This window comes from Peromyscus leucopus, chromosome 23, assembly GCF_004664715.2.
Source record: "Peromyscus leucopus breed LL Stock chromosome 23, UCI_PerLeu_2.1, whole genome shotgun sequence".
NCBI lineage: Eukaryota > Metazoa > Chordata > Mammalia > Rodentia > Cricetidae > Peromyscus > Peromyscus leucopus.
In genome coordinates this window covers 1,124,427-1,150,366 of record NC_051082.1, presented here as the reverse complement: position 1 = coordinate 1,150,366, position 25,940 = coordinate 1,124,427, and the positions used below count along the sequence as shown (strand labels likewise).

Sequence of the window (25,940 nt, the reverse complement as noted above, 5' to 3'; positions counted from 1 at the left end):
TAGCTGGGGATTAAAAATCAGCTGTGAGGCCGGCGGTGGTGGCACACGCCTTTAATCCCAGCACTCGGGAGGCAGAGCTAGGTGGATCTCTGTGAGGTTGAGGCCAGCCTGGGCTAACAAGTGAGTCCCAGGAAAGGCACAAAGCTACACAGAGAAAGCCTGTCTTTAAAAAACCAAAAAAACAAAAAATCAGCTGTCATTAATAAGACACCAGCATCATCAAGGTGAAATCTTCTGGGTTGGCACACAGAAACTGCAGTCCAGAAAGGGTCCAAAGCTGCATCTCATGCTGGAAGTCAATAATGTGTAGTAATGTATAACTTTATAATGTGTAAAGAGTCTCCCATAAGATACTAGTTTTGAAGGCATGAAGGGGCCATGGAAAGCAGCTGAGGCTTGGCACTGTGTGGCCAGGTTGGGGTATCCCTGGAGAGTCCAGGAGGCCCCTGGTAAAGATACAGGCTCAGGTGCAGTTGGAGACCCCGGCATAATGGAGATGCCTGGACTGAGGGATGACCACCGAGAACAGCAGCAGGTGTGGAGCCAGCCTGAGACTACAAGACAATCTGTGTGTGCCATGGAGGGCACAGTGGGAGAAGCGGAGCTGCTCGAGACTTCGGTAGTCCAAACGATCATGAGTGGACACTGAGCTACGTACACCGCTGGAATTTGATTTTGCTCTGACCTGACTGTAACCCTGGGTCCTTCTTAAAATAACACTTATTTTTGTTGTAGTTGTTGTTTTCCAAGAGCCCACAGTGAAGAGACTTTGGATATTTTTAATGAAAACTTGAACTTATAAATCACTGAGTCTTTTGGTTTTTTCATTTTATGTGTGTGGGTGTTTTTCCTACACATATATCTGTGCCACACTTGTGTGCAGTATACCAGAGACTAGAGGATATCAGATCCCCTGGAATTAGAGTTACAGGCAGTTATGAGACATCACGTAGGTACTGGGAATCAAACTTAGGTTCTCTTGAAGAGCAACCAGTGTTCTTAGTCGCAAGGCAGCTCTCCAGTTCCAAACTGTTGGACTTTTTATTTATTTATTTTTATTCTGTGTGTTCTGCCTGCATGTTTGTCTGTGTGAGGGTGTCAGATCTTGGAGTTACAGACAGTTGTGAGCTGCCATGTGGAGGCTGGGAATTAAACCCGGGTCCTCTGGAAGAGCAATCAGTGCTCTTAACCGCTGAGCCATCTCTCCAGCCCCCATGTTGAACTTTTTTAAAAAGACCCAGTCTTGGCCGGGCGGTGGTGGCGCACACCTTTAATCCCAGTACTCGGGAGGCAGAGCCAGGTGGATCTCTGTGAGTTCCAAGCCAGCCTGGGCTACCAAGTGAGTCCCAGGAAAGGCGCAAAGCTACACAGAGAAACCCTGTCTCGAAAAACCAAAAAAAAAAAAAAAAATCCAGTCTTAAAAAAAATTAGATGATGCTTCACACTGTGACATTAATTTTTGTTTGTTTTTTGAGACATGGTCTCTCTACATAGCCCTGGCTGTCCTGGAACTCACTATATAGACCAGGCTGTCCTCAAATTCACAAAGAACCACTTGTCTCTATCTCCCAAGTACTAGATTTAAAGACATGCATCACCATCCCCAGCCCATGACATTAATAGTTATGTGACATCTTGGGGAAGAACAAGAAAGGAAAGGTTATGGTTCGATGGTAACATGTTTGAATGTCAAGTCGACAAGGAATCAATTGTACTGGGTTTTGTTGTTGTTTATGTTTTTGTTTTTTGTCAACTTGACACAAGCTAGGATCATCTGGGAAGAAGGAACCCCAATAGAAATAAAAATATCTCCATCAGACTGGCTTGTACACAAGCCTGTGGGAAATATTCTTGATTAATGATTGATGCTAAACCCACTGTACACAGTCTTACCCCTGGGGATGTGGTCCTGGATTATAGAAAAAGCCAGGTTGAGCAAGCCTTTGGGAGCAGGCCAGTGAGCAGCGTTCCTCCATGGTCTCTGCTTCAGTTCCTGTCTCTAGGTTCCTGCCTTGCTTGAGTTCCTGCCTTGGTTCCCTCAATGATGAACTGTGATCGGGACATGAGAGCCAAACAAGCCCTCTCCTCTCCAAGCTGCTTGTGATTATGATGCTTATCACAGCAACAGAAAGCAAAGCAGGGCTCCAGACAAGCTGAGTGACCTGATCAATCTCTGGAATCTATGGCAGAAGGAGAAAACTCCTGAAAGTTCTCCTGAGTACCACATGCAAACTATGGTACACAGGTCACACGTACCTCACACTTAAACACACACACACACAAACACACAGACTCTCTTCACACATATCACATTCACTCACACATACATTATACACTCATACCTACCCACACTCACACACAACACAATCTCATACACCCCTCACACATCATGTACTCACACATACATAATACTCCCACCTACACTTACACACACACACCATACACAGACACTCTTCACACACATATCACATCACACTCACACGTACATTAATACACTCACACCTACCCACACTCACACACAACACATACAATCTCATACACACACACCTCACACTCATCACAAATCATATACTCATACATATATGATAATGTTCTCATCTACACACCCACACCCACATATACACACAAAAGTAATGAAATAATTTTTAAATGACAATAAATATACTGGACACGATAGCTCATGCCTGTAACCCCCATGAGTTTGAGGTCCACCTGGGCTACATTGTGAGTTCATGCCAGTCTAAACTATGGAGTGAGTCCCTGTCTCAAAAAAAAAAAAAAGCAGGGGCTGGAGAGATGGCTCAGAGGTTAAGAGTACTGACTGCTCTTCCAGAGGTTCTGAGTTCAATTCCCAGCAACCACATGGTGGCTTACAACCATCTGTAATGCGATCTGGTGCCCTCTTCTGGCCTGCAGACATACATGCTGTATACATAATAAATAAATAAATCTTTAAAAAAAAAAAAAAAAGCAAAAAACTTAATTAGTTAATTAATTAAATGGTTTGGGGATAAGGCTCAGTAGTCTAGCACTTTACCAAACATGCAGAGAATCTTGGATTTGAACACTAGCATTATTAAACAAACAAACAAAGCAAGGCCAGGCCAGCAAGATGACTGAGCAGGTAATGACATCTGCCCTCAAGCATGAGGACATGAATTCAATCCACCTGGTAGGAGAACTAAGCCCTCTGGCCTCCAGATACTCACTGTGGCATGAGTGCCCCCACACACATACAAATACATGTGAATGTTCCATGAATCACAGGTTATTAAAAACTGCTTCTCAAAAGTCATCAGTAGCTGGGCATGGTGAGGCAGGCTTGGAATCCTGAGTGGGGAGGTAGAGGCAAGAGGATCAGGAGTTCAGGACCATCCTTGACTGCATAGTGATGTTGAAGCCAGTGTAAGCTACATGAAAAAAATAACCCAGCCAGGAATGGTGGTGCCTGCCTTTAATCCAACCCCTTGGGAGACAGAAGCAAGAGAATCTCTGCAATTTCTAGGCCAGTCAACACAACAAAGTGACACCCTATCTCAAATATTACTTAATTAAAGTAAAATAAAGAGCTGGGAAGACAGTTCAGTCTATAAAATGTTTGCTACACAAACGTAAGGACCTGAGTATGGACCCCAGCACCTACATAAACGGCTTGTCTCTAATCCCAGTGCTGGGGAAGTAAAGACAGGGGCATCCTAGGGGCTAGCTAGCCAGCAAGGTAAACTGAGTCAGTGAGCTCCAGGTTCAGCGAGATACAAAATATAAAGTGGAATCTCTCTCTCTCTCTCTCTCTCTCTCTCTCTCTCACACACACACACACACACACACACACACACACACACACACACACACGAGTCATCAATGAAGCCGAGCCTGGTGGCACAAGCTAATCCAAGCACTAAAATTTATAAGGAAAACAAGTGTATTTAAACTGATCATTACCAAATAAATCAGTAATACATCATCTACCACAAAGCTCGACAAACAGCTATGATATAAATAACAAGGCTGTAAAATCAAGTACAAAAACTAACCAATGAAAATACATAGGAAAAAAAATGAGGCCTAGTTTATTATATAAAGAAAAAAAAGTTTACCTTCCAAGAGTTTTTGACATGATGTATTCGTCTCTTAATTCCTTAGGATAAACTGACTGATCATCTACAGTCAGATCAAAAAACACAAAAACTGAGGGGAAAGGACAGAAATGGGCTTGTTAATTCATGATTAGAAAACTGGTTCTAAAATCCAGCTATGTAGAATATAAGATTTAGAACTACATGTACCATGTAATACAAAGTCAATTATTTTTAATCCAGGAACCAGCAAGGCCGCTCAATAGGTAAAATAACTTGATACACATGCCTAATGACTTGAGTTTGATCCCCAGAGCCACAGCGGAAGGAGAAAACCAGCTCCCAAAAGCTGTCCTCTGACCCCTACATGCATATTGTAACGTGTAAGCCTGCACGCTCACATAGAATCAATCAATCAATCTCTCTCTCTCTCTCTCTCTCTCTCTCTCTCTCTCTCTCTCTCTCTCTCTCTCTCACACACACACACACACACACACACACACACACACACACACACACACACACACCCACACAAAGAAAAAATTCAGCACTCAGGGGCAGAGGCAGGCAGATCTCTGAGTTCAAGGCCAGCCTGGTCTACACAGGGAATTTCAGGAGAGCCATATACTGAAACCTTGTCTCAAAAAAACAAACAAACAAACAAAAACAAAGGAAAAACACAACTCAGGCAATGGAGTTAACTCCTGAATGTGACTGAATGCTAACTTACTTACTTGAGTAATTTAAAAGTATAATGGATGAAGACACAAAAATTTCCCTTTACAGAGGAAGTTAAGAAAAGCCCATTAACAATATGATAATAATATTACCTTTATTTCTACACAGTGAAAGTGCGATTTCAGAGTTGTTACACAGAGGAAGGCGTTTTCCTTTCCCTATAAGCTCAGTATTTACAAAGGTTCCATTCCCGCTGTGATCTTCTATGTACACGATGTAAGAATTTTTAGGGCCCATTTCCTAAAATAGAGAACATTTAATTTCCATGTTTTAACAACAGGGGATGAATGGTGCAATACATCCAAGAGCAAAGACTACATCACCAGATCTCAGAGGAGAGAGGTAACTGTCACCTACCCTGAAAATTCGAAAGTGCTTCTTGCTATACGTCCGATACTTATCGGTCCTTCTCAGCAGTGGTCCATCAAAGCAATATTCACAGCTTTTATCCCTCCCAAACCAGTAGTTGTCGTTAACACAGTCTGTTGATACAAAAGCACATAGCAGAGGACTGGAATCTCATGCATCAAACATTCAATAGTGCTCACAGTAGGGAGGACTTGATAACTATGTGACCCCAGCATTTGGGAGACTCCCAAGAGATGGAAAGCTCAAGGCCACTCTTACCTACACAGAATGAAGATGTAGTCAAAAAAGAAGTATGTAATTGAAGACAATCAAAGGTATAGATTTGATGACCAAAATTTTCTAAGATTAAAAATTGGGGAACACGGCCGGGCGGTGGTGGGGCACGCCTCTAATCCCAGCACTTGGGAGGCAGAGGCAGGTGGATCTCTGTGAGTTCAAGGCCAGCCTGGTTTACAGAGTAAGTTCCAGGACAGGCTCCAAAACTACACAGAGAAACCCTGTCCCTGCCCCTCCCCCAAAAAAGGCATAGGATGGGAAAAGGGAAGTGAAACGACAGGATATTTTAAGAAAGAATATATATATATATAAAGAGGTAAAACAATAAGTTGTTCCCTTTTTTTAATGATGTTTTGAATTTTATTTTCTAGGCATTGGTGCTTCACCTGTGTGTACGTCTGTGTGAGGATGTCAGACTCCCGGAACTGGAGTGACAGGCAGTTTCAAGCTGCCATCTGGGTGCTGGGAATTAAACCCAGGTCCTCTGGCAAGAGCAGCCAGTGCTCTTCACCACTGAACCATCTCTCCAGCTCCCAAGCATAGGTTGTTCTAAAGATGAAACAACTCCATACTGTAAGGATGAGTCTTAAGACAGAAAGTAAACAACTCAAAATAACTTCTGACCCTAAGTCCCTCTCTCCCCAAGAGACAAGACAGACTGCAAAGAAGGCTCTTGGACCTGCCACACTGCCCAGACCAACTGAGCCACTGGGATAGGACACCCTCCAACCTGCTGAGCTGCCTGCAGGCTGTGCAGTGTGCTCCAGGTTCCCAGCGTTGTGAGCTGTCTGTCACCCGTGCTGGGGTGGACCTTTGGTGATGCAGCTGCCTTGGAGTCATTTCTGCTCCTCTAAGTGACCTCTCACCCAATAAAACTCATCAGCTCACCCAGTTGGACTTGAGTGCTTGTCCGTACGTTGTTCTAGTTCTAGGGTAAGCAAACATTTACTCACTTCTGCCCAGGAATAGTACCACACAATACTCCAACTACCTGACTGGCTCACTTCCTCTCTCCTTTTGTATTTGGACTCAAACAGAAGCCCAAAGGTGAGTCTGGACTTACAGCTTCCCCTAAGCCTTCTATATAAGCAGACCCCCATTTCACTGTCTTACCTAGTATCATAATAATGCCCCGTTCTGTTACTCTACAAAGATGGGCCCTTATTTTAATCCTGTGCCGACTGTCTCCTTGATTAGACCTTGAAGTCCGTAAGGACAGCTGGGAGTATCTTGTTCAAGAGTGCAGCTCCAAGCCCGGCATGCTGATGCACACCTTTAATCCCAGCACTAAGGAGGCAAAGGCAGGCAGATTTCTGTGAGTTCAAGGTCAGCCTGATCTCGATAGTGAGTTCTAGGACAACAACAGGGCTACGAAGACTGTCTCAAAAAAAAAAAAAAAAATTGGCAGAACTATGTGTTGGTATTTATTATAGGCATGCCTGATCATGCACTACCACCACCCCAAAATCATTATATTTTAGCCAGTGGTGGCACATGTCTTTAATCCCAGCACTCGAAAGGTAGAAGCACATAGATCTCTGTGAGTTCCAGGCCAGCCTGGTCTATAGAACTAGTTCAGGGACAGCCAAGGCTATACAGAGAAACATTGTCTCAAAAAAATAGAAAGTAAAAAACAAAGAAAGACAAAAAGAAAAAAAGACACAAAAATTGCTTTAAGAACAAGAAATAAGCCGGGCGGTGGTGGCGCATGCCTTTAATCCCAGCACTCGGGAGGCTGATCCGGGCGGATCTCTGTGAGTTCGAGGCCAGCCTGGGCTACCAAGTGAGCTCCAGGAAAGGCGCAAAGCTACACAGGGAAACCCTGTCTCGGAAAAAAAAAGAAAAGAAAAGAACAAGAAATAAAAGAAGGAAAGAAGGGGAGAGAAGAGAAAAAAGGAACAGTCTCAATTCATTCTATGAGGCCAGTTAAACCCTAATGACAAAACCAGGCAAAGATAACACAAGCTACAAACCAATATCCCTTATAAATGCAGATTCAAGATTGCTCAAAATATATTAGCAAGGTGTAGTAGTGACGTCCATAATCCACACCTGTAATCCCAGCTTCAGGAGCCTGAGGCAGGAGAACTGCTGAGTTCAAGGCTAGAGTAGAGTACTTAGTGAGTTCTAAGCTAGGACAGGCTACAACCTAAGGCTCTGGTCCCCAAATAAACAAAGTCAGGTGCAGTAGCAATCCCATCACTTGAGAGGTAGAGGCAGGAGGTTCAGGTGTTGACGGTGGGCCTAATGTACATAGCAAGTTCAAGGTCAGCCTGGGTTCCATCAAACAAAAGAGGGAATAAGACTTGTATATTGAAATGTAAAAACCACTGTACAAAGAAATTAAAGACTAAATTCTGGGAAGATGACCCACATTCATAGATTAAAGACAACATGGCTATTAATTGTTCATTCTTGCTGGGCATACTGACACAACTATATAATTTTTGCATTTAGGAGGCTGAGCTAAGAGGACGATGAGCCAGCCTGGCTATAGGTGAAATACTGTAATGGTCAACCTTGATTGTGAACCTGACTGAATCTGAAAACAACTAAGAGATAGATAGACCTCTGCGTGGATCTATGAAGAATTAACTGAAGGAGAAAGACTTACTCCAGAGTGGGTGACACCTTCTGTGAGCCAAGACAGAAAAGGTCCAAGGGAGCTGGGTGGTGGTGGCACACACCTTTAATCCTAGCACTGAGGAGGCAGTGCCAGGCGGATCTCTGTGAGTTTGAGGCCAACCTGGTCTAGGACAGGCGCAAAGCTACACAGAGAAACCCTGTCTTGAAGAAAAAGAAAGGAAAGGTCCCAGGGAAAAGCAGTATTGCTTGCTTGCTGTCACTTCTTGCTGATACGTGCATTCTACCCCGTTATGTCTGGCTACCACCTTTTGTTGCTTCTTTGACCTCCAAACAGACTGGAGATCAGCATCTCTCTAGGAATCCTCCAGGCTGTCTCAGTACCAAATCACGACTGCTAAGACATCCAGCCTTGAGGACGGAGCAGCTACTAGGCTCTCAGTCTTTGCACCATGCAGAGAACTATTAATGGACTCTCCAGACCATATTGTGTAAGCCAATTTAATAAATCACCTTGTAATTTTTTGTTGTTGTTGTTGTTGTTGGGGTGATGCTTTGTTTTGTTTGAAGACAGGGTTTTTCCGTGTAGCCCTGGCTATCCTGGAACTCAATCTATAAGACCAGGCTGGCCTCAAACTTAGAGCTAGGCCTGCCTCTGCCTCCGGGCACCACCACTGCCTGGCTAATCCAGCTCTTCTGAGGTGGGAAGGTCCACCTTTGACCTGGCCCACACATTCTGCTGATAGCCTATATAAAGGACATGGAAGAAGGAAGCTTGCTCTCTCTTTCCTGCTTGCTCACCCTCTTATTAGCAAGTCCATTCCTTCACTGGCATTAAAGCCTACTTCAACAGTATCTTGGTGTACACTGAAGACTAGCTGAGACATCCAGCTCTATGGACTGAACAACTGCTAGATTCCTGGACCTCCCATGGGTAGCCATTGTTGGACTAGCTGGACCACACACAGCCTGTAAGCCACTCTAGAGAATCCTGAATAACACAAGTATCTTTCAGAAATAGCTCTGGATCAACTGGATATCCACATACAAATGTATAAATTTGAACCAGGTATGGTTAGCATGTGTAATCACAGCTACTCAGTAGACTGAGACAAGAAGCTCAACGCCAGTTCAAGGCCATGAGGAACTACATAGTGAATTGCAAGCCAGCCTGGGCTGCAGAATTCCTCGTCTCAAAAACAAGTGAGTAGAGCCTGGTGATATATGGCTATGATGCCAGCACGTGGGAAACAGAGACAGGAAGATCAAAAGTTCAAAGCCAGGCTCAGCTACATAATGAGTTTAAGGCCAACCTAGGCTACATGAGGCCTTTTTTCTGAAAAAAAATAAAATTTTGAGGCCAGCCTATGAAATTTAGCAAAATTCTATTTGGGGGAAAAAAAAGAAAAATGAGGTAGCTAGGGATAGGACTACAGATGTAGCTCAGTATAAGGCCTAAATCTGACCTTTAGCATGAAGATCAACCAGGAGGAGAAATAATAACATGAGTACGTGGCAGGTAACAACAACCCACGCACTCCACCACAGCCTCTATTTTCTTTTTAACTTTTTAAATTTTTTCACCTCTAACCGGTTACAGGGACCCTGAGATTTCTTTTGCAACAACCTATCCACCTTCTCTAGTTCTCTAAACAATATACTATGCTATAGCACAAAATGCCTTACCCAGATTGGAGAATCCATCCTGAAGGGACCATAACCGAGCCCAAGGGACAGGACCAGGTTCCTCGGGTTCTTGGTCCTCCGGAATAGAACAGAGTTCCTGAGTGGACACTGTCTCTAAAGAGCTCAGCGTCCCAGAGCTGGAATGAGAGGACTGGCTGGAGGAGGTCACCGTGCTGTTGGAGGAACTGGATGTGCCTTGAGACTGTGAGGAGAGGTCGTGCAGCTGAGACAGAGTGCCTTGGGACTGGGTGAAGCCACCTTGGGACTGTGGACAGGCACCACTGCCGTGGGCCTTGGAGGAAGTGCCGCTGTGCAGCTGCTGGTTCTTCATGTCCGACCTCAAAAACAAGAGCCCAACCATAAGGTGAGGTCCAAGGAACAAGGCCTAAAATTCAAAGTGACGAACGGCTGCAGAGATGACTCAGCAGGAAAGAACACATACTATTCCTGTGCCCCGCACCCATGTCTGGCAGCTCAAGATTGCCTGCAACACCAACTCCAGGGGATCTGAAGTCCTTCTCGGCCTCTGCAATCTGTTACATGTGCACACTCCCACACACATAATGTAATTAAAAATAATAAATCTTTACCCAAAAGTAAGTGAGGAATGTGGCTATCATTCAATGGGAGATGGGAGATCCCTTACCGAACAAATGCAAAGTCCTGGGTTCCATGCCCAGTAGCACCAAACATACAAAGTGAGGAATGGGTAGGCTAAGGGGCTGGAGAGACATCGCAGCGGTTAAGAGCACTTGTCGCCGGGCAGTAGTGGTCCACGCCTTTAATCCCAGCACTCAGGAGGCAGAGCCAGGCGGATCTCTGTGAGTTCGAGGCCAGCCTGTTCTACAGAGCGAGATCCGGGACAGGCACCAAAACTACACAGAGAAACCCTGTCTCGAAAAACAAACAAAACAAAACAAAGAAAAGCACATGTTGCTCTCTTGAGTTCAGTTCCCAGCACCCACATCCAGGAGCACACAAATAACTTCAGCTTTTGGAGAATACAATGCCCTCTGCTGGCCTCCATGCGCACTGCTCAGACTTAGCCATGACTTAAAAAACAAAAAATTTTAAAGGAACAGGCATATTATGATCACCTAAGAAAGGCAGGACCACTGATAAGTGAAAAAAAAAAAAGTGACCACAGCAAAATTCCAGGATTATGAATAGAATGTATCGGCCATTTACACAGCGCTATACCGCCTTTCCTTCGTGCACAGGAGCCGAGTGGCTGGTTGCCTTCTATCTACTCCTTGCCACCCTACCCCACACACTTGCTCACGTACCCTCTCCAGTTCCTGCAGAGCCCAGCAGCGAATACTGGGTTCTCAGTAAGGGAAGAATGAATCAAGGGCCTGGCATGATCACTAACATTCATAATACTCACTACGAAAGTACTTCGCTCTGGCATTGAAGGACCCAACTCTGTGCCTTCCTACCCATGTGTCCAGACCTGTTTCAGCTTGTTAAGTCACGGAAAGAGAATTTGCCCTCGAAGAGCAGATTAAAAAAGGAAGAGTTGCCTGCACACAGCACCGCCCCCTCGCACACACAACTAAGCAAAGAGGAAGCTGCGGAGGGCCCCCTTGCATGAGACCCTGAGAACGCGATTCGAATCCTCAAACACACACACACAAAAAAATTTTCCGCTAAGACTCACCGCGAAAGAACACCTGGAGCCACAAACACCCTACCGCCGCAGCCAGTGGTGTGGCGCTAAATCTACCCATACAAACTCCACCCTCGGCCAATCAAAACGCCTTCCTCCTCGGCAGGACCAATAAGAAGGCACAAATGGTGGCTGCAACACGTAGCCTCAAGGCTTGCTGGGAGTTGGAGTTTAGGATGCAGAACGGGACTCGGCAGCCTGGTTTCCCGCGGCTGAATCCCGCCTCCTCGGCTCCTTAGCCAATCAGCAGCGAGTCGCTCTTGCCTCCTCTCCCTCGGGTCCGGCGACCCAGGCCAGGCAGGCGGCTGTCCGGATGTGGGGCTGCAGGGCTCGGGATTTGCTTTGCGTGTGGGAGGTGCGACTGGCCGGGTTCCTGGGCAGGAGACTGCTGAGCAGCAATGCTGCCTCGGGAAGAGCAATGCGCGGCAGTGCTGGAACTGCGGCGGCAGCGCCGCGGGTGTGGAGAGTGGGGATGGGTTCTTCTGCGAACACTGCCGCGCCCTGCAGCCTCCTGACCCGACTCGGGACTACTTCAGCCTCATGAATTGGTACGCGCGGCGCCGAGTGATGGGAGGGCGAGGCGGACCCGGGAAGTTCGGTTGGCCGAGTTAGTAAAATTAGGCAAGTCTTACCCTAGCGATCATGACTTGGGTCAGAGCCGGCGGGCCTGTCATTTCCAACCAGCTGGAAGACTGAGACAAGAGGACCGCGGTTCAAGGCCAGTTTAGGCAACTTATCGAGACTGATTCAAAACAAGTTTAAAAAAAAAAATGTCTACAGGTCATTTGTATAATATAGTACCTAATGAAATTTTAGGAGTTTGCTTGGGAGGAAGAGGGAATCAAGTTACAGACTGGAAAGTTGAGGATGGAGGCGAGGGATTAAAGGAAATAGAGGAGTGAACTTGCAGATGCCTCTAAGTTCTTGGGAAGTGGAGGCCGGAGGTTCAGGAATTCAGGACTAACCTCTGCTTTGACAAAGGCCCTGTTTTTAAACATCGGCAACACCACCAAAAGGAAACGGGCACGAGGTTACAGTATAGGGAGGTCTGAGGGGCGGGACTCCTGGAAAAGTGAAGTCCGGAGGCTGAAAACTCGAAAGGAGCAGAAAGGAGGAGTGTTTGTTTTGTTTTGTTTGGTTTTGTTTTTTAAACATAGCCTCACCTTGTAGTCCTTCCCGTCCTAGAACTCACATACATTCACCTGCCTCTACCTCCCCAATGCTGGGATTAAAAGCATGCTGGAATAAGATAGGATCCCCAGTTGGAACCCAGCCACAAAAACAGGAAACACCTCATCTCAAATATATAAATATTTTAAAGGAGAAAGTAAAAATAAAACAAGCCAGGTGAGTGCCTGTGTGCCCAGCACTCAGAGGGTAAGATGGAGGATTACAAATTTTAGGGCAACCTGAGCTATACAGCAAATTTGATGAGAGTCTGGGCTATGTAAGACCAGGTCTCAAAAATTGAAAGCACCGCCTGGCGCACGCCTTTAATCCCAGCACTCGGGAGGCAGAGCCAGGCGGATCTCTGTGAGTTCGAGGCTAGCCTGGGCTACCAAGTGAGTTCCAGGAAAGGCGCAAAGCTACACAGAGAAACCCTGTCTCGGAAAAAACAAAAACAAACAAAAAGGAATGAAACAAAGCACTGGTCCCTGGTGGTGACCTTTAACCCCAGCACTCAGGAAGCAGGAACTCTGTGAGTTCCAGCCAACCTGGCCTACAGAGCCGAGATCCAGGACAGCCAGGGCTACATAGAGAAACTGCTCAAAAAATAAAATAAACCAAGTGTGGTGGCATATGTCTGGAATCCCAGTATTCCGGGATGAAAGGAGAAAGGTCACAAGTTGGAGCCCTGTTTGAAAAACCAAAATTTTAATTCAGGCTCAAGATTTGAGGGAGAGAGGCCAAGAAATGTTTGTTTCCTCCTGCCTTTTCTTCTGGAGATTGGTACAGAAGTGTGAGCAGAGCTGAACTAATAAAGATTAGATTAAAGGGGGAGGGCCATGTGTGGTACACACCTGTGATCCCAGCCCTCCAGCCAGAAGCAAGAGAATCCTACAGTCGGCTACACAGAGTCACAGTCTGACTCCCCCAACATTACCACTCCCCCCAAAAGAAAGTAAGTGCTTAATCCTTGCATTGGCTCAGTAATACAACACTTGCTTTGCATTAGCAAGAATCTGGGTTCGAATTCCAATACTATGCTTAAAAAAAAAAAGACCTGTTTCTAGATATTAATGGCTCAGTGTGGTAGCCTCTACCTATAATTCCAACTACTCAGGAAGCTGAAGAAGAAGGATTAAAGTTTTCAACCCTCAGCAACACTCAACTCAACCTTTTTCTTTTTTTTATTAAGCTGGTAAACTGGATTTATTGTAATATGTCTATAATCCTAGCACTTGAGGGGAAAAGGTGGGAAGATCCAGAGTTGTATGTTTCTCTTAGCTGTTATTGCAAGTTTAAGGCCAGCCTGGGATACATAAGTGCTCCTTTTTTTTTCTTTAATGTCAAGGCTCTAGGCCTGGTAACAGACCTGTAATCTGAGTGATCAGGGAGACGAAAGTAGGTTTTTTAAGTCAAGGCCTGCCTGACCTATAGAGTGACTTCAAAGTCAACTTGGTTACCTTAGTTAAGAAACTGTCTCAAAATAAAAAGTAAAAAGAGGTCTGGTGGGTGAAGGAGGGAAGGCAGTGACTTGGTGCTGAAGTCCTTGCCCAGCATGCAGGAGACACTAGATCCAGTTTTTAACTGGCCGGCGGGGGAATAAAGGGACATGCAGGTTGGTCAAGTGCTCCTAACTCTGGGACACATTTTCATCAGTCAATTTGTCAAGCTATTAATCTTCCTGTCACTTCAGGGTCTCTGCACTTACACATCTCTCCGCTCATGTCCCTTTTCTGATCTTTGGTCATTTGGTAGTAGCACCATTCAAGTGTCTTAAATGTCATACCCATGTTACCTAATCTGTTCCTGTTCTATTTTCCTTCATTACAGCTACCACGTCTTAAAAAATACCCTTTGTTAGTGCTTATGACGTCTTCACCAAGAGCAGACCCAGACCACAGTAAAGAACTAAATACTGTGCATGAATAACGTCTAGTTTCTTTCAGCCACCGATCCTTCAGGGTTGACGTCATGAAGCTTCAGCACAGGTACCAGCAACTACAACGTCTCGTCCACCCAGATTTCTTCAGCCAAAAGTCTCAGGTATTCACTGACCACCCCTAATATTCCCCACATATGTGCGCAACTGGGTGGGTGGCGGTGTTGATCCGGAAAGCGTTGAGCTGCTAGCTCCACCCTGTGGCAGCAGCCGGCCCCTAGACAGCCAGGCCCCAGAGATGCCATTTCCTCACAGCTTTTATCTGACTTCCCGGATAACCGGAAACCCATCCGTTGAAAATGCAGACTACTCATCCAATGGCAGGTTCTAACTTCGGCTACACTCCTTAAATCCCTGCCCGATCACCGTAGTACAGAAGTTTGGGAATCCAAGAGGACTGACTCTTGTGGTAATAAAAGTCTTTCTATCTCTGTGAACAGACTGAGAAACTCTTCTCAGAGAAGCATTCGACCCTGGTGAATGATGCCTATAAGACTCTTCAGGCTCCCCTGAGCAGGGGACTATACCTTGTAAGGTGATTTCCCAACCCATCTGTAAGTGACTTCCTCTGTATGAGACCTGGCCTAGTCCAGGAGGCTGATCATATTTAGCCTCAAAAGTACGACAGAAGAGAAAAGAGAGAAAAAGATTCTATACAAGTATCATTTTTGTAGTATTCTTTGTAAGTCTGTTTTGCTGGTTTCTGTGTCTTTTGAGACAGGATCTCACTGTCTAGCTCAGGCTGGCTTGAGGATACTAATTCTCTTGCTTCACCTCACCCACATCCAGCTCCTCTGTAATTTTTTTTTTCTTCAGTACTGGGCATTGAACCTATGCCTCATGCTAAGTAAGTAAGTTCTCTGCCACTGAGCTCCTGTCCGATAATTACTGGGTTTTTCTTTGCTTTGTTGGGGGAGGGGGAGCTGTGTTTTGTTTGTTGTTGTTGTTTGTTTGGTTGGTTGGTTGGGTTTTGGATTTTTTTTTGTGGGGGCTTGGTTTTGGTTTTCTTTTTGGGGTTTTGGGTGTTGTTGTTGTTGTTGTTGTTGTTTTGCGGGGAGCAGGGTGCTTGGTTTTGAATCCACTGAACTATATCCCCAGCTACCTTGTTACTTTTTGAAACAGGGTCTCACTCAGCTGCTCAGGCTGCACTTGACTTGTGATCTCTCTGCCTTGGCCTCTTGGGATACAGCTGCACCACCAGGCCTGGATCCTTTTGTACATCTTAACTTCCCCGGTTGCATTGTTTTAACTGTTTTCTATAAATCTGATGATGGTAAGAGTACTTGGGGAGGTTTTTACAAGAACATCTGGGCAATTTTAGAATTGAATAGAATGTTTAAAAACATTTTAACATCTGAGCAGAGGTATGACAATCCAAGGTCCAGCTGCAGAGGGCACAGAGTGAGTGAGGTCCTGTACCAGCACTCTTATCTCAGTCCATACTTTCTTTATTACCAGGAAAGCTCCAGTTTTCCAGACTGCACATGTGACTCAGTGGTAGAGTGCTTATTTAGCCTGTACTAGGCTCTGGGCTCCCTCTCCAAGCAGTGTTCACATTTTCTCACATGAGCATCAGTGTATTCCAAACATGACCCTGATCTGTTTCATTTTCCTTGTTCTTCTCCCTAATAGCTAAAGCTCCAAGGAATAGAAATCCCCGAAGGGACCGATTATGGAACAGACAGTCGGTTCCTTGTGGAAATAATGGAAATCAATGAGAAACTCGCAGAGGCTCAAAGTGAGGCTGCCATGGAAGAGATAGAGTCCACGGTCAGAGGTAATAGGTGAGATTCTCACAAATATCCTTCATTGTTCTTAGGAGCACATGACTAGGTTAGGGGAAATGGGTCAAAAAACATTTGTTGGCCCTCATCATCATCCAGGGAGTTCTTTGTTTCCCGGTCATCTCTAGTGAGGAAAATGAGCCTCCGACATTGGCAGAAATGCCTCTGATCACACAGAGATCTGTAGCCCGGCCAGCACTGAAACCCTGACCTTCTGGTCCCACCTGCTTTATTTTTCATTTCACTCCATAGTGTATCAATCAAGGTTCTCTAGAAAACCAATAGAGTATAGGTCTGTTTATTTCATAAAATTGGCCCAAATGTGTGTGTGGAGGCTAACCCAGAAACTGCAGGCAAGACCTGGGACAGTGAGGTGTTTGTGTGCACAACCGTGAGGACTCAGTTTCAGTCCCCACAATTCCCACAAGTAGTCTCTGACTTCACACAGATGCTATGGTTCTCTCTCTCTCTCTCTCTCTCTCTCTCTCTCTCTCTCTCTCACTAAGTAAATATAATTTTTAAAATAAAAAAAGGTGAATGGTGCCTGAGGAGTGACACACAAATGGCTTCCAGCCTTGACACACTTTCGAGCACACATACGAGTGAACACACATACACACTGATGCATGTGCACCTGCAAACACACGTTGCATACACACACACACACACACACACACACACAGTCTGTAGGGCAGGACATCAGGCTAAAAATTCAGGTTGGATTTTTATGTCACAGTCCTGAGTATGTTTTGTGTGGGTGCTAGGTCTAAACCAAGGACTTACACCTGCTAAGTAAGTACTCAACCACCGAGCATACCACCCTCTATGTTACAGGATTTGTTAGTTTTCCTTCTGGAGAGGCTCATGTGTCCTAGGTTGGCCTTAAACTCACTTTGAAACTTAGGATGACTTTGAACTGATTCTCTTGCCTCCACCCCTCACTGCTGCAATTACAGGTGTATCATTCTGCTCTTCTGGGTTACGGCATTTAAGCAGAATTCCTTTCTTTGAATCCCTCTTTTTTGCACATAATGACCTTACTTAATTGAATGAGACCCTCTCACAATGTTGAGGTTATCATAGTTAGGGTTTCTATTGCTGTGATAAAACACTATGACCAAAAGCAACTTGGAGAGGAAAAGGTTTACAGTTTATTGAAATTAATACTTATACTTCAGAGTAACAGTCCGTCACTGAGGGAGGTTGGGCCAGGAACCAGAAGGTGGGAACTGAAGCAGAAGCCATATAGAAATACTGCTAACTGGCTTGCTGTCTCTGGCTTGCTCAACTTGATTTCCTTTTATTTATTTATTTATTTTACATCCCCACCAAAGCCTCTCCTCCCTCTCCCTCCTTCCATCTCCCCTGTGCCCCAACCTCAATCCACTACTCCTGTATTTGTTCAGAAAGGGTCGGGCCTCCCATGGGCATTAGCAAAGCATGGCCCATCAAGCTGCCATAAGACCAAGCACCTCCCCCTGTGTTCAGGCTGGACCCCACCTGCCCAGGGATGCCACCACCCACAGTGGGCTAGGCCCTCCCACATCAGTCATTAATCAGAAAAATACTCTGGGGCTGGAGAAATGGCTCAACAATTAAGAGCACTAACTGCTTTTCTCCAGAGATTCAGTTCCCAGCCCCCGCATGGCAACTCATAACTGTCTATAACTCCAGTTCCATGGATCTGACACCCTCACACAGACACGTACAGGCAAAACACCAATGCACATAAAATAAAAATAATTCATCTCTAAAAAAGAAAATGCCCGGGAGGCAGAGGCAGGCGGATCTCTGTGAGTTTGAGGTCAGCCTGGTCTACCAAGTGAGTTCCAGGAAAGGCGCAAAGCTACACAGAGAAACCCTGTCTCGAGCAAACAAACAAACAAACAAAAATGCCCTACAGGCTTGCCTACAGCCCAGTATTATTGAAGCATTTTCTCATTTGAGGTTCCCTCCTCTCAAATGACTCAACTTGTGTCAAATTGACATAAGACTTGCCAGCACAAGGGTGAACTTTACACTCAACTGACTATAAATGTTACCACAGCCACAATCATACCTTCATCAGTAACAAGGGGCATCACAGCCTGGTCAGGTTGTCCTATAAAATTGACCATTTCAGGCCAGGCAATGGTGCCGAACGCCTTTAATCCCAGCACTCAGGAGGCAGAGGCAGGAGAATCTCTGTGAGGTCTAGGTCAGCCTGGTCTACAGAGCAAGTTCCAGGACAGGCTCCAAAGCTTCACAGAGAAACCCTGTCTCAGGGGAAAAAAATGACCATTTTGTGCAGAAAAGGCTCCAGGATTCTCATGTAGGTATAAATTTAAGTACTTAAACAAAAATTGCCAGGCAATGGTGGCGCACACCTTTAATCCCAGCACTCAGAGACAGAGGCAGGCGAATCTCTATCAGTTCAAGGCCAGCCTGGTCTACAGAGTGAGTTCTAGGACAGCCAAGGCTACACAGAGAAACCTTGTCTATACATACATATATATATTTACAATATGCCTATTGTGGATCAAGCACTATGTGTGACTGGGCATATATCAAGTAAAAAAAAAACTTATGTATTCCAACCCAGTATGTCCAAATAGAATGTATAAGTTTTACCTGTCTGCCCCCACCAAAGGATATATATATGAGCCTTTCCCCGTTCCCTCTCTGAATTCATTCGTGATTCCTGCAGCTGAACAAAGGTAGACACTGAGTTGTCTTTAACAAGCTTATGCTAGATGCAATTGTACACACCTGTAATCCCAGCTCTTGGAAGATGGAGACAAAAGAATCAGGAGTTCAAGGCTGGCCTCACCTACATAGCAGTTTCCAGGAAAGCCTGGGCTATACGTGAGCCTTGTCTCAAAAAACAAAACGGTAAAAACGTCCTCGGCTGTGCACTCGCAGTCAGTACATTAGCAAGTCTAAAGAATGGACCTAGGGTGGGCTGGAGAGATGGCTCAGCAGGTAAGAACATTGGCTGCTCTTGGAGAGGACCAGGTTCAGTACCCAGCACCCACAGTGGCTAACAGCCATCCTTTACTGGAGTTCTAGATGCCATTTTCTAGGTTCCATGGATTCTGGAACACATGTGTGATGCACTCATACAGGCACACAAACATACACATAAAGAAGTAAAGAAAGAAAGCAATATTTTCTTTAAAGGATAGACCTAAAGCCAGCAGGATTGCTCAGTGGTTAAGGTGCTTGCTACCAAGTCTGACAACCTGAGTTGGATTCCCCCAGAATCACATGGTCTTCTGATCTCCACTTTCATACCATGGCATGCACACATCCCTCCTGCTACAAACACATGTAAATAAATTAATTTTTATTTAAAATATATATATAAACATTTCTCAGCTCCATCTACCAATCTCTTCACTATCAGCAATCTCCTCCTCTCACTTCTAACAAAACCATAGCAGCTGCAGACTCTGTGGTTGTCTGTACCTGGAAGCCAGCCTAGAGTATATCTGCCCTGTCACGATGGGGTGGTTTTGAAACCTAAATCTCCTCTCTGTTCAGGGCCTTGTCTAAAAACTTTTAAATGGATTTTCCCTGCTCTTGGGTTTGAAACCAAACATTTCAACATAGCTGACAAGGCCCTGCATGCTCTGCCCTCTGCTTCCTCATCAGTCACAGGCAGCCTTCTACCCCAGGCCTTCGTGAGCGCTATTGATGCGGCCGAATCTCTCCTCTTTCTCATCCCATCCATATTAACTCCTCTCTGTCTCTGCCCTTGGCCACTGTGATCACTTTACTGCTGTCTGGAAGGTCAGCAGTATGGACCTCCCAGACTGGCTCTCTGCAGAGGCGTAACTTGTGTCTGTTCTTTGCCTCCCTCTCAGAAAAGCACCCTCAGTACGACAGGGACTCAGCTAATGGCTGTTAACTAAGTCACAATAGTAAATAGAAGTGCTGAGCAACCTGTCAGATGGAGACGATCACAGCGTCAGGGCTGGGTGGCCCAGAGCGGAGAGACTGGGGGGGGAGGGGGCGTGCAGGCAGAAGTGGGGCCACACTCCTCCAGGAGCTTCAGGCATCATCTGGGCTAGAGTTCCTTCACATAAGGCTCCAGAGCGAGGATCAGTCTCAGCGCTGCTGTTGATTTTCTGTGTGACCCTAAAACACTGGCTTCAGGTATCTGAGCCTCCGTTCCTTCAGCTGTGAAATGGAGAGCATTAGTTCAGTACCAGTAAGGGTTAAGTATGTGAAACACTTCTAACAACATAGTAGATGCTGGGTTTCTATGGGTAACTTACTGTCCTTTGGATCAATTCCTAAATTTCTTCCCCTGGGATTCAGTTCCCAGCTCCTGCACTCACCAGCCCCGTGCCTAAGGGAGAATTCCATACCTGTCATTGCCTAACTTAGAGATACAATTTATTTGAAATGTTTTAAAGATTCCAAATAAATATAGTTAGATCTGAAGGCATACTTGTAAAATCCCTCATTTTCTGATGAGACACAACAGGCACATGAAGTGGTTGTGCCTGCTCTGCATTTGGCGTTTTTTCTCTTCTAAGATATAATGAAATGGAAATGATTTCATTTTCCTGGACGGCTATATAATTTGCAAGTGGTTGCCTAAAACACTTGGTAATGAATGGTAAGAAATGCCATGATGGTAAGGTGTAGAGATGGTCACAGCACACCCCCGATTCCTGTGGCGGTGGTCTTTCCATCACGGTGACACAACGCCTGAAATGAAAAGGTTTCTTCTGACTCACAGTTTAGCGGTCCAGGCCATAGTGGATTGGCCCGCTTGCTCCTGGGGCTGAGGCAGGAACATTATGGCAGCTAGCCAAAAGAGAGAAACAGCAGCACCTGGGTCCCAGAACCCCTTTCCAGGACGTGCCTCTGATGCCCTAACCTCCTCCCACGAGGCCCTGCCTCCTGAATTGTCCACCCACTTCTGTTAGCAAAACCAGTCACCATCCAAGCTCTTAACATCCAGACCTCTTGAGGGACATCCAGACTATGGGGATCTCTCCCTTCTCTTTTTTTCTTGTGTGATTCCATAGCCACTTTATAAGCCTTGGCATTTGCCTCCAGATCTTCCTTGTTGAAAATCAAAATGTCCATAGGGCCTGTCAGTACTGCATTTAACAAGAACTGCTAGACAGGTATGGTGGCACATACCTATAATCCCAGCAGTCAAGAGGGAGAGACAGGAGAATAGTGAGTTCAAGGTTAGCCTGGCCAACACAGTGAAACCCTGTGTCAAGAATGCAGGGACAGAGTGTGCTCAGTAGTCCAGACTTTGCACAGCATGCCTGAAGCCTTGGTCCAGTCCTCAGCAGCACAAGAAGACAAAGGTTGTAAAACCTTGAACCCAAGTCCATCTTGTGTAAGAATCGGCATGGTCACAAAGTGTTGCCTTCATGTTATAAGTCTGCTTTTTTTCCCCTTTCTCTTTTTTGGGGGATGGGGTACATTTCAAGACAAGGTTTGTCTGTGTAACAGCTCTGGCTGTCCTGGAACTCACTAGGTAGCCCAGGCTGGCCTCGAACTCACAGAGATCCACCTGCCTCTGCCTCCCAAGTGCTGGGATTATAAGCATGCTCCACCACCACCTGGCTTTATTGTAAGTTTAATTAAATGGAAATTTTTAAATAATTATTTTCCTTTTTCAGCTAAACAGAAAGAATTTACTGACAGCATAAACAGAGCTTTTGAACAAGGTATTTAATTCCTTCTTAAAAATTCCTATTACATTTATGTTGCATGTATACATTATATGTGGGGGGGGGTATGCATGAAAAGATCAAAGGACTACTTTGAAGAGTAAGTTCTCTTCTACAATGTGGTCTCCTGGAACCAAACTCGAGCTGTGGGCTTCAGCAGCAAGTCAGGGCCTTTACCCACTGGGCCATCTCACTGGGCATTTTAAATTTGATTTATTAACTTTAATTTTTTTTTTTCTTCACTTGAAATTTTTTTATTGGGCTGGAAAGACGGCTCAGAGGTTAAGAGCATTGACTGTTCTTCAGAGGTCCTGAGTTCAATTCCCATGGTTACATGGCAGCTCACAACCATCTATAATGAGATCTGGTGCCCTCTTCTGGCAGGCAGGCAATCATGCAGACAAAACACAATATACATAATAAATATAAATCTTTTTTTAAATTTTCTAAAATTTATTTTATGTATATAAGTGTTTTGCCTGTAGGTATGTATGTATGAATGAATGTGTGCCATACGTGTGCCTGGTGCTCTGGATTCTGGAACTGGAGTTACAGACAGTTGTTGACTACCAGGTGGTACTGGGAATTGAACCCAGCTCCTCTGCCAGTGCTCTTAACAGCTAAACCATCTCTCCGGCTCTTTGACTTTATTAAATGTAAAACAGTGTTTATAAAACATAAACATTGAGGCTTTCTCTCAGGGTTAGAGAGTTTATAGAGAGTCCCCCTCCCTTCAATAAATGTTAGATAATTTCACATTTCTAATAAATTCACATCTCTTACGAAAAAGAAAACTTGGGTGACAATGAGGGAGAGAGTGACCTGTGAGCAACAAAAGATTGCAGAGAAAGTAGAAATCCAAAACCTGTGAGCCAGCATGCACATAGGGCTTGGGGGTTTTGTTACTGTTTGCTTGTTTTATTTTTCTTCTGTGTGCATTGGTGTTTTGCCTGCATGTATGTCTGTGTGAGGGTGTCACAACTTGGAGTTACAGACAGTTGTGAGCTGCCATCTGGGTGCTGGGAATTGAACCCGAGTCCTCTGGAAGAGCAGCCAGTGCTCTTAACCACAGAGCCATCTCTCCAGCACCCTGTGTTTGTTTGTTGAGACAGTATCTCTCTCCATAACCCTGGCTGACTTGGAATTCTCTCTGAAGATCTGCCTGCCACTGCCTCCTGAGTGCTGGGATTAAAGGCTAGATGGGGCCTTAACAATGGTCTGGTAGGGGAGACCGTGGAAAGTTTGCTTCTGTGTATCTTAATATCCTCTAAGCCAGCGATTCTCAACCTTCCTAATTCTGCAACCCTTTAATACAGTTCCTCATGTGGGTGTGACTCCCATCTATAATTTTCTTTTTTTTTTTTTCAGTCTGGCCTCAGACTCTCAGAGATCCGCCTGCCTATACCTCCTAAGTGCTAGGATTAAAGGCCTTCACCAACACCACCCTACCATGAAATTATTTTCGTTGCTACTTCATATCTGTAATCTTTCTACTGTTAGAAATCATAATGTAAATATCTGATATTTCCGATGATCTTAGGTGACCCCTGTGAAAGGGTCATTTGACCCCCAAAGATCGTTCACACTACTCTAAGCAAACTTATTGGTAGATCCCTATTATTATTATTATTTGTTGTTGTTGTTCTTTTTTACTCTTTTGCTCTTTTGGCTCTTTGGAGGACCCACCACCCAGCTCCCATATAATCACACACAGAGACTTATTCTTCCTTAGGAATGCCTGGCCTTAGCTTGGGTTATTTCTAGCCAGCTCTTCTTAATTTAAATTATCCCATCTGTCTTTTGCCTCTGGGTTTTTACCTTTCTTTACGTCTTACTCCATGGCTTGCTGTGTGTGTGGCTGGGTGGCCGGCCCCTGGAGTCCTCTCCTCTTTGTTGCTCCTAGAGCTCCTTTTCCCAGAGTTCTCCTTCTGTTTATTCTCTCTGCCCACTAGCCCCACCTATCCTTTCTCCTGCCTCATTATTGGCCGTTCAGTTCTTTATTAGACCAATCAGGTGTTCTAGACAGGCAAAGTAGCACAGCTTCACAAGAGTTAAACAAATACAACATAACATAAAAGAATGCAACACAGCCAGGCAGTGGTGGTGCACACCTTTACTCCCAGCGCTCAAGAGGCAGAGGCAGGAGGATTTCTGTGAGTTCAAGGCCAGCCTGGTCTATAAAGCGAGTTCCAGGAGAGCCAGAGAACACAGAGAAACCCTGTCTTGAAAAACCAAAAAAAGAAAAAGAAAAAATGCAACATATCTTTGCATCATTAAACAAATATTCCACAACATAAACAAATATAATACATCTTAAAAAAATATTCCACAACAATCCTCCATATTTTCTATACACTAGTTTATCATTTTTTAATTAATTCTTTTCTTCAAGGCTATCAGCTTGCTTCAGCAGGCCGCAAACACCCTCCTGCTGGCGGGTGGGCACCTTACACCGCACTGTCCCCCGGCCCCCTTACTTATTGTTTTAACATTTACTGTTCCCAGGGTTGGCTACAAAAGACCTTCACTTTAGTGTATATTACACTGATTTGTATTTGTCTAAGTTGGGGTTTCTCAACCTTGCTGACATTCTGAGTGAAATAATATTTTTACTGGAGGAGGTAAGATCATTCACAGCGTATCTGCCTTTTTTTTGGTTTTTCGAGACAGGGTTTCTCTGTGTAGTTTTGGTGCCTGTCCTGGATCTCGCTCTGTAGACCAGGCTGGCCTCGAACTCACAGGGATCCACCTGGCTCTGCCTCCCAGAGTGCTGGGATTAAAGGTGTGCACCACCACTGCCCAGCTAGGTTTCACTTCTACTTCCCTGGTTATGGCAGACAAAAATATCTCTAGACTTTGGCAAATGTTGATATAGGGTGTGCTCACCCTCAAGTGAAGCCGTCAGCCTTAGGGCCGTTTGATCTGGCTGCCTGAGATGCCAGAGTTGGTTTTATTGTTGCCTGATGTGATTGTCTCTTGTTTATTTCAGGTGATTTTGAAAAAGCCAAGGAAATTCTAACAAAGATGAAATACTTTTCAAACATAGAAGAAAAGATCAAGTTAAGCAAGAGTCCCCTCTAGTTGCTAATTTAAAGTTTTAAAAATAAACTTTCTATGTATTTCTTTTCTGGCTTCTGCTTATTGGAAATAGATCTGGGGGCCGTGGCATACCTTAAGGTAGAGAACGCTTGCCTAGCACATGGAAAGCCCTGGATTTGATCCTCATCACCACAGAAAGTGAGGGAAAGAGGCAAAGAGAATGGATAGACTTTAGCCATTTATGTCATTTCGGTTTAGTTTATGGCTCAGATACTAATGGCTGGCAAAGTGCATAGTGTCAGAATGTGGGCGCTCAGTTATTCATTAGATATGAGAGTCAGCGAGCACCCAGCCTAGGCCAGCAGATGAGAGGGTGAAGAGGAGGCCCACCTGATAGATCTCTACTGTCTGTCCTCTCACCCAGATAGACACCATCTTCAAGAGTTCAACTGTGCCTGCTTGGAAAAGATCACCACAGCTCAGCTTATTAGCTGTGGACATTCCCTGGTATCCAGGTATTCCTCCAGCCAGTTACATGCAATTCTGCCCTAACTGCATATGGCCTCCAGGTCTTGGGAGGGGCTAGAGCATAGAGGTAGGGATAACTGAAGGAAGGGAAGAGGGGTCCATCTACATAACCATTAGGGAGTCATCCTCGGTGCTGGGTGCTGACCTTCCTGTGCACTGCTTCAGGGTCACCCCTGATCTGTAAGTAACTCCAGGAAACTCAGGGTCCCCAGGGTGAACTTCGTTTTGGCTTAATGGACTATAGTGGTTCTGTAGTAACTGCTGGGTTCTGCTGTCATAGCACAAGCAGCCTGGTGGCCAGGGAGGCGCTCAGATGATTACAGAGAGAGTATTTATGAAACAGAGGTTAGCCGTGGGCTCTCTAGCCTCTGCTTCACAGCCACAACTTCACTCTGCAGAACC

At 45.1% G+C, this 25,940-nt stretch overlaps 2 protein-coding genes across 3 annotated transcripts in view; one reads left to right on the top strand and one right to left on the bottom strand.

The window, feature by feature from the left end:
* Positions 1 to 11,491, bottom strand: part of LOC114685972 (serine/threonine-protein kinase Chk2) — a 33,267-nt gene extending 21,776 nt beyond the window's left edge. Inside the window, exons 1-5 of one of the 2 annotated variants that reach the window (XM_037198592.1) lie at positions 11,389 to 11,491; positions 9,729 to 10,066; positions 5,172 to 5,296; positions 4,907 to 5,054; positions 4,098 to 4,188 (exon numbers count right to left, since the gene is read on the bottom strand). In XM_037198592.1, the coding sequence (XP_037054487.1) occupies positions 4,098 to 4,188; positions 4,907 to 5,054; positions 5,172 to 5,296; positions 9,729 to 10,059 (695 nt within the window). In that variant the 5' untranslated portion in view covers positions 10,060 to 10,066; positions 11,389 to 11,491. Of the gene's footprint in view, positions 1 to 4,097; positions 4,189 to 4,906; positions 5,055 to 5,171; positions 5,297 to 9,728; positions 10,067 to 11,388 lie in introns of those variants that run through there. The other variant, XM_037198593.1, reaches the window with a different exon arrangement.
* A 150-nt stretch (positions 11,492 to 11,641) lies between these two features.
* Positions 11,642 to 25,096, top strand: LOC114685971 (iron-sulfur cluster co-chaperone protein HscB-like). Its single transcript, XM_028860618.2, is given in 7 exon segments — positions 11,642 to 11,801; positions 11,804 to 11,945; positions 14,511 to 14,607; positions 14,944 to 15,033; positions 16,136 to 16,280; positions 21,921 to 21,968; positions 24,961 to 25,096. Coding segments are annotated over 7 exon segments (705 nt in total). The 5' UTR covers positions 11,642 to 11,710; the 3' UTR covers positions 25,053 to 25,096.
* Positions 25,097 to 25,940: the final 844 nt, after the last annotated feature.